General features: G+C 65.0%; 1 protein-coding gene across 7 annotated transcripts in view; it reads right to left on the bottom strand.

Moving 5' to 3' along the window:
- Nucleotides 1–2897: 2897 nt before the first annotated feature.
- PACS2 (phosphofurin acidic cluster sorting protein 2) overlaps nucleotides 2898–10894 on the bottom strand; it is a 54473-nt gene continuing 46476 nt past the window's right edge. For 3 of the 7 annotated variants that reach the window (XM_058740499.1, XM_058740497.1, XM_058740498.1), the window contains exons 19-25: nucleotides 10455–10487; nucleotides 7155–7197; nucleotides 5982–6024; nucleotides 5664–5799; nucleotides 4604–4830; nucleotides 4268–4381; nucleotides 2898–3605 (exon numbers count right to left, since the gene is read on the bottom strand). In XM_058740499.1, coding sequence (XP_058596482.1) covers nucleotides 3487–3605; nucleotides 4268–4381; nucleotides 4604–4830; nucleotides 5664–5799; nucleotides 5982–6024; nucleotides 7155–7197; nucleotides 10455–10487 — 715 coding nt within the window. In that variant the 3' untranslated portion in view covers nucleotides 2898–3486. Of the gene's footprint in view, nucleotides 3606–4267; nucleotides 4382–4603; nucleotides 4831–5663; nucleotides 5800–5981; nucleotides 6025–7154; nucleotides 7198–10454; nucleotides 10488–10894 lie in introns of those variants that run through there. The other 4 variants (XM_058740500.1, XM_058740503.1, XM_058740501.1 and 1 more) reach the window with 2 other exon arrangements.

Genomic DNA, 10894 nt, shown 5'->3' with positions numbered 1-10894 from the left:
GGGAGGGGTGCGTACTCTGGGGGTTTGGGGTGGGGCACGCGGTGAGGTACGCAAGGAGTGACGGAGGCGGAGAGGTGGGGCTCGCTGCGGGAGCAGAGGCGGGCAGACGTCGGGTACACCAAGAGCTTGGGATGGGGTGCGCTGCGAGGCGGGAGGCGGAGGGCGGAGGGCGGGCCCTCGCGCGTGGGGGCTGTCAAAGAATAGGGGTGGAGCCCACAGTCGTTCGGGGAGCCCCCGAGGGGGCGGAGCCGAGCCCGGCGGAAGTTCTGCTGCGACTGGCTCCGCCCTGCCGCTTCTGCTTCCGCTTCCGCCCCGGGCCGCGCCTGCGCCCTGGTCCCGGCGGTCCGCCGCGGGGCGGGCGGATCTCTTCTCTTCCCGGCTTGTCTGGAGTGTGACCTGGCGCCGCTCGGACGGGGGGGGGGGGGGGGGGGGGGGGAGTGGTCTCGCAGATGCTGCCCTCCTCCGCCCTTGGGGCGTGTCCGAGGCGCCGCTCGGAGCTCGGGGCTCCTCGGCCGGAGCCCTCCCCGGGTCCCGGCCGTTCGGGCCACAGGCTCTGTCCCCTCCTGGGTCCCAGGCGGCGCCCCCACCTCCCTGGCGGCCCTCGGGACGGGGCCTGGGGCGCGCGGGCGGCCCAGGAGGAATCACACAGCAGGCGTGGGAAGGCCTGGGGTTGCTCCCCAGGTTTATTAGTGTTTTGCATCAGCACCTTAAAATAGTCCACGTGGTCACATACGTGACAGATTAGAATCTATTCCCCAAAAAGGTTATTTACATTAATCCTGTTTCATTTAAAAAGGAAAAAAAAAAAAAAAACCCTAGCAACACGTACATCCTAGAAACTAAATAATGCACGACGATGGATGGGGGTCTGCAGAAACGTAGAGGGGCACCCCTTGGCCTACAGGTTGGGACCCGGCGGTGGCAACCAAGGCCAGGCAGGTGACATGTGGGGACGCGGTCTCCCTCAACCCATGGGGGGCGGGTCTGGGGAAGGCGGTGAGGGACAAGCTCAGGTCAGGCGGCTGGCCCACAGAAGCAGGTGGCCCTGTCTCCTAAGGAGGAATCTGCCCCAGGGCAAAGGCCAGACCCCGGAGAGTGGCCAGGTCTTCCCGTCTGGGAGTGAGCACAGTGCCAACCGGGGACCCTCCCTGAGCTGCAGCCATGACGACACTGACTCAGGATGCTGGCCCGCAAGCCCTGAGGAGATGGCCCCCCAGGGCTGCTGATGTGGGAGGAGAGAGGAAGCAGTGGGCCAGGCCGGAGGGTGGTGGCTGGCTCCCACCTGGCCTTGCCCGGTGGTGACTGGCGGCTGCTCCTGCCCAGGACCCACATGCCTCGCACCCCACACCGCCCTCCGTGTGCTTGCAGCTGCACTGACTCGGTCACAGATGGCTTTGGCTTCTGTGTCATCTTCCTTTGAGGGACAAAGTGCTTTCACGTGGGTCCTCAGAACAGCTCCATGAGGTAGGCAGGGCGCATGTGACCAATAGGAAAACCGAGGCACAGGTCTCTGAGAGTCACGGTGGCTGGGGCTGTCTGTGTGACCTCCTGGGCCCTGGGGACAGTGTGGTGGGTGAGCCCCATAGCACTTAGGCACAGGACAGACGGCAACCGGGCTCTGTGGGCCCAGCGGCATAGGGTGGGGGCGCTGCGTGCCCTCCCGTGTGCACGAGGACGCAGCTACGGAAGGGGATGGGAGGCACATTTGGGGGGGAGGGTCCTACGACGGGGTGGATGTGACTGCTCTCTCTGGTCCCTTCCTCCAAAGCAAGCTTTGGGGCTAGAAGCTATGTCAGGAGCCTCACCTGTACCTCCTTCCTGCAGAGTTTGGCCTCTGGAAAGGAGCCTTAAGGAACCCAAGGCCCTGAGGCCAGTGGTGGGAGCAAGAGCAGCGAGGCTCACGGTCGCAGGGCCCGCTTCTGAGGATGGCTGCTGGCAGACATGTGGCACGGGCACAGGCTGCCTGAGGCGCTGGGCTCAGTGGCCAGCCTCCAACCCTGGTCCTTCTGAGCCAGGGGTCAGCCTGGTCCCCAGTGCTGTCAGAGGAGGAGTTCGGGCCATCCTGGGGAAGGTCCTCGGCCCGCAAGCAACCCTGAGGCGGGGCCACACACAAGGTCAGGCCCTGTCCTGTTCCCCAGCTAGCCCAGGGACCCCTTCCTGCCTTGGGGGAGGAAGGAAGCCGGTAGGTCACAGGTAAGGAGAGTGGGCCACCTCACTCCCCCAGGGTCATACCTGCCTGTGCCACGGGCACTGTTTTCCGAGCACAGCCTGCATGGCGCCGTGGGTGGGCTACCGCAGGGTCCCAGAGCCACAGCTGCCAAAGGATGGGAACTGGTGGGCTCTTCCTGTGGACACTGGGCTGGACTCTGGCTGCAGGTCAGGGTGTCCCTTTCCTGCCGCATGGGAAGGCAGGGGGCAAGGCTACCACCCAGGGTGGGACTCAGACCCAGACCCTCACTCTAGGGGGCTTGGCGCAGAGAAGCCGGGGCTCCCTGCCTCTTCGGGGTACTCCCAGCGGTACCTACGGCTCCAGTGGGCTTGGGCGCCTGTGCTCAGGCTGTGCTACCTGAGCTCTTGCTGGCCACAGAAGTGGGCGTGGGCCCAGACACCCCTCAGCCGGCAGGTGGGCCCAGGGGGCTGGGCGGGAGGAGGCGGCTGAGTGGGCTGGGGCCAACTTCGGGGCCACTGTGCTTGCCGAGTTTGGGGCAGGGGCAACCAGCAGAAGCGTAGTGACAGCTCGAGAACAGCCAGAGGGAGAGTGGCGGGGGGGGCGAGGCGGGTGCTCTGGACGGGGGGGGGGGGGGGGAGGGGGGGGCTAGGACACGTGACAGCGACAGCGCTGGCTGGCTCCGCCCCAGCCCCCGGGGGCCACTGGGACTTCAGAAGAGCAATGTCCCTTTGGCAGCTACCTTGTAACGTGTATTTAAAAGCATTAAAAATATCTGCTACTAGAAAACCCCCACTGCCCGCGAGGCTGGAGTTTATTGGGAACCACAAGTGGGCGGTGCTGGGGCGTCTCCTGCCTGGTGGGCGGCTGGGCCCAGGCCTGGGCTGTCTGGCCTCCAGCCTCTGGCCACCCAGCTCCGTGTCCGGGCCCGTAGGCAGCCCGTGGATCTGCGCGCTGCCCGCCTGACCCCAGCTCCCTGAGGAAGCAGTCCTGGCTTTCAGGAAGGACAGGACGCGAAGGTGAGGACCCTTCTCGCTGGGGGGGCTCGGGAGGTCCTGAGGCCAAAACACACCTTTCGTGATTCTCAGAGCTCAGCGCTGTCCGCCTGACCTCCCACCCCGCCGGCACATCTGGTTATCGAGCAGGGCAGTTACCAGGCCCCGGTGGGGAGCCTCCCCGTGAGTTTCCAGGTTGAGAGCACATTCATACTTAAGACTGTTTCTCTTTGTGTTTTTAAGTGTCTCCGTAGTAAACTGAAATGTTAACAGAAAAGCAGCTGGGCCCTCCTGGCGCGCGCCGTCCAGGGCTCCGGGGTGGGGCTAGCAGGCGGACTTGGAGTGTCCGAAGATGCAGATAGGGAAGTGCTTGACATGGGAGGACCACTGGGCCGCCAGCTGGAAGAACTTGACGTCATTCCACTCCACACCGTCGATGAGGACTGTGGGGACAGGACCGCCTGACCCATCTGCCCAGCACGCCCCAGGACAGGGCTGGGGGAGCCCCCCCCCCCCCCCCCCCCCCCCCGCAGCCACCAGCGGTGCCCAGCTTCTCCCTGACCGCGAGGACCTGCTCTTCCACAGCCCCTCCGCCCTGGCTGGGGTCTGCAAAACGGATTAAAACGCCGTGCTCTAAAAGCAGAAAAGCATCAGAGGAAGGCAGGGCAGTTCTGGACCACAGTGGTCGTCAGACTGGAGCTCCTGGAGAGAAAACCGTTCCGGGCTCCATATGCTGAATTAATTAGCTGCAGAGTATCTTCTATAAAAAGTCTGAGATACACAAATCAATCTCTTAAGAGAACAGAAAGGACTGAGAAATTATTTCTGAGAATAGAATTTAAAAAGCTCTTCTCCGCACACAAGTGCTTTATCCAAACGTGTGATACGCATTTCATGGCAAAACGAAAGCGTTTCCAGAGGTGAATTTTCAAGAACACTTCAGCCTTCCCTGGTTCACTTTCATACTTTAGACAGGACCGATGGGAACTTGGGTCAAGGACCTGACTCCCCGCGGGTTCCCCTCTGAAGGAAGGACACGTGGACAGGTGGCCTCTCACGAGTCCTGAGAGCCTCCCGCCGCCCCGCCCCCTCGCCAAGCACTCACCCCTCAGCATGTTCTGCTGGTGCTTGGCCGTGCAGATCAGGCGGCTGATACCCTCGATGCACTGGCTCTTGGACTCCACATCCTTGTCCTTGGTTTTCTTGGGCAGAAACATCACTAGGAGGGAAAGGGCTGCAGGGCTCAGCCACAGCCCTCGGAGCCCGGCCTCCCCGAGCCACCCACATTCCACAGTGGCCATGGCCACCAGCCCTCCCACCCGCCCAGGTAGCCTCTGGCTGTGGCTGTGGTTGGCGCGGCCCCCAGACCCGTGGTGACCTCGGGACCTGTAGGGCTGCCCCTCCGACTACCCCGACGGTCAGCCTGCCACCCCCACCTCACCCTTCTTGTTCTTCTCCTTGGTGACCACGGTCATGGACATGGCAGGCGTGGCCACAGCCTCGCCGCTGCCGGGCAGCCTGCTGACCTGGAGAGACCGGAAGGTGCACTTGAGCGTGTTTTTGGTGGCCGGCAGGTCCTTCTTCTCCACCTCTCTCTTCCTGTCTGCGGGCGGGGCTGCTGTCCAGTAATCCACCTGCAGCCCCATCAGCTCGGCGCCGACGCCCTGGCTGCGAAAGCAGAGGGGGCCTCACTCCTCTGTCCTGGCTCGGTGGCCGGCACGGGCGAGGAGGTGCCAGCTGGCGTCCGTGCTGCTCAATGCGGGGGGGACGACCCGCAGTGGGCGCCCAGCAGAGTGGAGCCCCAGTCCTGGAGCCCACTGTGGTCCATTCCCTGGGCTCTTGGGAGAGCCCAGTCTGGGCCTTGCGGGCGGGCACAGCGGCCATGCTGAGGTCACCCAGGGGCGCCTGGGTCCGCCACCTGTCTGCCCTCTCAAGCCACCCCTTTGAGTCTAGAGGGCCAAGGTCAACCAGCCTCAGCTGAGGTGTGCCCCCGCCCTCCAGCTGTGGGAGCTGGGAGCAGCCCTGTGACCCTGTGACCCACGTGGGTGTGAGGATATCCTCAGACCCCTCAAGTTTTGTTTGGGTGAGTTCTACTCAAGAGAGAGCCCAGGGCGGCCGGGAGAGCTGCTGAACACCCCACGCTCTAGTCCCTACAGGGACCCACATCCAGCCACATCTTCCCCAACCCCCCCTGCCCCGTGCATGCGGAGGACCCCCTACTCACTTACTTGGTGTGGTTTTGGTCCCTGGCGCCACGAGGGCTGGGGGGGACATACCAGGCCAGGGCCTGCGCTGCCCCTACCTCACGGGGCACCCGATCCCAAGCAAGCCCATGTCTTCCCAGAGGCTGTTCTGAGCCCACCCTCTGGCCAGACCCTCAGGCTTCCTGGCATCCCGGAGGTGAGGCCAGCGGCCGGGAGCGATTGTCCGCATTCTCTGGCCATCGGGGGTGCTCTCAGATCGGGTGGGGCGGGGCACCTGTGTGGCACGGCCACGTTTACCTGGGGGAGGACAGGCCCCCGCTCACTGACGGGGAGGAAGGCGGGGTAGGTGAGGCCTCCTTGGCCGCGGGAGACGTGGACGGCGGGGTGGACGAGAGCACGCTGGAGCCCGAGGGGGCTGCGTCATCCGAGTCACCTTTGGGAAGAAGTTGGGCAGCCTTGAGTGCCCCTGTGTCTCTGCCCCCAGGGCAGCCCCAGGGGCCGGGGAGGGCCCGTGCGGGGAGGTGGGAGACCCTGAGCTGGAGAGGAGCCGCCGGGCCTCCCACGGTGGGGCGTCCCTCCCCTTCCTGGCCCCGAGGGCAGGGAGCGTGGGGTCACCTGATGTGGCTGAGGACGGTTCCACGATTCCAACCTTCACCACCTAAAAGGCAATGGGACGCTGGCTGGCAGCAGTACCAGATCATCGGCCAGCCCGACTGTCAGTGCCAGGGCTCCAGACGCAGGCCCAGTGCCGTCCTCCCTCCGCCGCCCGGCCACTGCGTCCCGCCCCACCCTCTCTGGGAGCTCCTGGGGTGCGGCAGTGACCCAGTTCTTCCTGTCCGCAGCACAGGACCCTCCCATGGCACGGCTGTGCTGGGGAGACTCCACAGAGCTGCGGTACCCCTCCGTGGCCATCCCGCCACCCGGGGGTAGGGGGCACAGGCTCCACACTCCGGCCCTCAGCAAACTGTGTGCATGTGTGGCCAGCCTGGCCCAGAGGTTGGTGAGACCCGGGCACTGGTATGCGGAACCCCTGCTCAGCGAGGGGCAGAGGCGGCCCTGGGGCCTGCCCCGGGCGCCCGGTCAGACAGATGCCATTCCGACGGCCGTGCGGGCCAACCAGCGCGGGAGTCAGGAGTCACGTTAAGCGGGGACTCGTGCCTCGGTTATACAACGGTGTTTTAAGTGTCCACAGGGGGGGCCTGCCCGTCACTACAGAAGGTTCCCCAAGACCGGCTGGACTCCTTCCCTCCCAGGAGGGTCGGCAGTGGCCCTGATGCCTGGCCAGGGTAAAACCACGGCCTGCTGGCCTGCTGCGCCTGGGCCCTGTCTGCCCCTGGCTCTCGCAGCAGGTGCCTGGGCCAGGGGCCACATGGGGAGGTAAGAGGCCGTGAAGCGTGGCATGGCCCGGCCGGCGCATAGGAAGTGAACTTCCCGATTCACACACACCGCAATCCCCACTGAGCAGCCTGGCGTGGAGGCAGGCCCCGTCCCACAGCTCCTGAGGGACAGAAGCATCCTTCTGCCTCTCCCGGGGCACCCACCCACAGCCGAGTCTGACACAGGCCTCGTGCCCAGTCAGTGCCGAGAATTGGCCCCTCCTCGCCTCTAGGTGAGCTGTCTGCGTGCACAGTTCAGAAGGCTCACAGCCCAGCCCTGCTCCACACAGGAAGAAAACAAGAAGCTTTAAGAGGGCTGGGGGGCAGATTTTAAGGAATCCTCTGCTCAAATTGGTGAAGAAGGTTCTGGAACTTAAAGGTAGTGCAAGCATCCCAGCAGAGAAGTACTCACCCCTACAAAGGGGATGAACTTTTGTGAAGATTCCTCGTCAGGGCTAAGAACACAAGAAACACACAGTTACTCCTCTCTCGGTGTGGCTGGCAGTGCCCGCACCACACCCACACCTGTCCCTGCAGCGGCCCGACCTCCGACCCCAGGGTCATCTCTCTGCACCTAAGGTCAAGAGGCCAGCAGGGAGCTCCATGGGAGCCCAGCTTCCTGGGGGAATCTGTTGTCCATCCTAGGTGCCTGGTGCCCTGAGGGCCTGCATTCCGCCTGGGCCCCCAGACAGAGGTTTCCCACGTGTGTCCCGGGACACCCCCCCCACCCCGCCCTGGACACTGGTCTTCCTCCAACACTGGGGGTGACCACAGCCGGGGTGTCTAGGTTTTCTCCAGATAGTCCGGGTAAAGTCCAGGGCAACGAGAGAGAGGAGACTGGGGCAGCGGCGGGTCCCAGGCCTCTGGCCTGCACACACCGTGCTCTGACAGAGCGACACCCCAAGAGCAGCCAGAAGGGGAGACTGAGGCTTCAGGGCCATGCTGTGGTCGGAGGCTAGCCAGCACTGGTGGCAGAGGAGGTGCCACACGGCTTCCCTGAGATCGCTGGTCACAGCCCATCCTCGGTGAAGGCAGCCATGTCCCAGGGCCCTCGGGGAGAGGAGGGCAGAAGCCAAGGGGATGTGGACCCCCTTCTGTCTTCCGTGGCCCAGGCGGGCACCCGTCCTGCCGCCCATTTCTGTACCGGGCATTTGGATGACAGGCCTCCACCTCGGGGCCTGGGCTGCAGCCTGAGTTGCTCTCCTCGGGGAGGGCTTGGCCACCAGGTGCACTTGGCCTCTAAGAGCGTCTCCTGGCCTGGGGAAGACCCACAGGGCAGGCCCAGTCCCGGGCCTCCTGTCCCTCCTGCGGCCTCCTTGCCTCTCCGGGCCATCCTCCCAGCCCTGCTTCAGTCTCACATCCCCAAATCTCAGAGCTCACCCTCAGAAAGCTGTGCCCAAGGTGCTGGCCAGAAGGGGTCCCCGGGCACAGGGCCATTCAGGAGAAGTCCCTGCAGATGGCAGGCTCTCCAGCCCACCCATGTGGGGACAGAAGCCCGTGCCTGGCCAGCACTCTCCACTAGACATGCACCGGGGCCAGCAGGGAATGCACGCACGGCGCCCAAGGCGGTCCCGGCGGGAGCCGCTGCCCCCTCCCTGCGGCCTGGCACCCGCGTGAGGGGACAGCAGCCGGCAGGCCCCTGGGCACCACCTGGACACGGGGGCCTCCGCCCCAGCGTCGCCCATCACGCCTCCGAAGAAGGCCCGGCAGACGTCTCTGGACAAAAGAACCTACAGATTCGGGCCGTCCCACTGAAATGACCAAATCCCCAGCCTTTCTGACCTAAGGGGAATAGAGTTTATCCATTTCAGAGAACAGCAATTCGAACCCTGTGCCCGGCCGGCTTTCGCATGCGAGAGGGCACAAGACAGGGTCCTCAGGGGGTCCCCAGCCCGGTGTGGGGGAGGCTCCACCCCACAGGGCCCCAGGACCCTCCCCACGAGCAGCACGCAGGGAAGGCAGACAGAGGCCTGCAGGGGCGGACAGGAAGCACGGCCACACAGGGATGTTGCTGGACTCTGAGAAGCCAAGCCGAGCCGCTGGGCCATGCAGACAACACTCAGCACTTGACACGCGCCCAGCGCGACAGGGGTGACACCGGCTTGCCTAAACTCGGGACACAGACGAACACGCGTGTGCCTCTGTGGTGAGGGCCCCTGGGTCTGGCTCATGAGACCACAAAACGTGCCTCAACAGGACACTGGGGGCACAGGGCTGAGGGGTGCTGAGGACACGGGACGCTGGGCGTTCCCTACCCCGGTGCCCTGAGGGAGCCTCCCGGGCCACACACAGCCTTTGTGGTCTGACCATAGGCCACGGACTGGGTGCTGTGTAGACCGTCCGTGCAGGTGTTGTCACAAGGGGCAAGCGGAGACAGGCCCCGAGGGCCATGCCCACCGCGCACCTGCTGCTGGTCTCCTGACCCATCTGTTCTCTGTCACCATCTGCTGACCCCCTGGTCCTGGGCTCTGAGGGTGGCCAACACGCTGGGCCTTCACGGGGCTCCACCCAGGGTGTCTGGAGCCCCCACCCCAGGTGCCGGTGTCACCACTGTGACGCACAGGTGGGGGCAGAAGGCACGGGACGAGGGCCAGGGTTCCCTAAAGCCCTGGCTTGAGGCTCAGAGGAGCCAGCGTGGGAGAGACGAGACGCTGCGGCCAGGCAGCGAAGCAGGCTGCGGGCTTCTGCGGCGGTCGGCGGGCACACCGCGGCCGGCCTTTCTTTAGTCACAAAGGCTTGTTTAGCAGGACAACGTGGGGGCTCAGACCCGTCCTCCTGGTCTGTCTCGGGGTTCAGCAGGAGCGCGGCCTAGAGCCCGGTGACCCTGCCCTGGCTGGGCTTTCCCAGGAGAGAAAGAACCCAAGACCCGGGGTGGGAACAGGGTTCCAGGGGAGGGACCTGGCAGGCAGGCCGCCAGGACAGGAAAGGGGGCCCCAAATGAAATGGCAGCTCTAGGCAGGTCCCGGTGTTTGGCTCCCAACGTGCAGGTTTTCAGAGGGTGGAGCCACCTGGGGGTGGGGGGGAAGCCCTTCATTGCACGTAGGGGGTCTTAGTGGTCTGGCCACCCGTCCAGTTCAGCCACAAGAGTCAGCTGGGAAACCCTCTGTGCTGTCCGCAGCCCCGGGGCCCAGGCCAGGGCGAGGCTCCGAGTGCGTGCCACCCCAGGGCAGGCCCCCCACCCTTCTGCCTGGACACCCCGCCTGCAGGATCAGCATTCATGCTGTCCTTGCGGGGGATGGGGGGAGCCCGCGAGCCAGGTTCACAAATACACTGAGCCGATAAGGAGGCCCGCATGCGGCCGATGTGGCATCAGTGGACAGTGTCTCGTGGTGGTACCCCATGCACCTGCTTCTAATTTGAGAGGTGGGGCCAGCGTGGCTTCAGAAACACAGACGCTCACTGAGGGGCTAAACGTGGCCATGTCTTCAGCTCAGACTCTGGACTGAAACGGACAGAGGAAAGCCTGTCCAGCCCGATGTCTTGGTTCCTTCAACGGGGTGGGGGCCCGAGAGCAAAGTCCTGACCGGGGTGGGGGCGGCCACCTGCCTGCTGCCCAGCTGGGGGGCCCTGCCTGGCAAGGCGCCGCCCCTCCCCGGCCCACAGAGAGGTGGCTGGAGGGTAAGTGATGCACCCCACCTGCTCACGCTGCTAAACAGCCCTAAAGACCAGCCTGGGGACAGGGGACGGGGTGCAGACCCAGGGACAGCGGTACCTGAGGGTAAAGTCAAAATGAAAGTTCTTTTTCCTTTTCAGAAAGCCACCAAGAGAGAAAACACAGACACGTTACTGTGCTGAGGGACAGGACGTGCCTGCAGGTGCAGCTTGGGGACGGCACGGCCCTCGCTCAGGAAGAGCCGGAGCTGCGGGCGGACCCCTCGGGAGGGCCGTCCCGCGCCCCCCGGACACCGGCAGAGACGCTGCGGTCTGCGGGGCCCGCCCTGCAGCCCACCTCCCCACCTCCCGGGCCCTGGCCCTCGCCCACTTGGGCCTGGCAGCCAGACCTCTGCCCGCCCTCAGCCCCAGCGCCCGCTGCTGCCCGGCGTCCTGCCCCGGGGCAGGGCGACAACTGTCTGCCGGCCGGGAAGCCGGGCAGTCGAAGGAGCCTGTGCCTGTGTTCCAGCAAGCAGGTCGCTGCTAGGGCTGGGTGGCATG

The sequence above is a fragment of the Neofelis nebulosa genome, chromosome 7 (genome assembly GCF_028018385.1).
Source record: "Neofelis nebulosa isolate mNeoNeb1 chromosome 7, mNeoNeb1.pri, whole genome shotgun sequence".
Lineage (NCBI taxonomy): Eukaryota > Metazoa > Chordata > Mammalia > Carnivora > Felidae > Neofelis > Neofelis nebulosa.
Note: the sequence above shows the minus strand (reverse complement) of the source record. Positions and strands in the feature narration are given on the sequence as shown.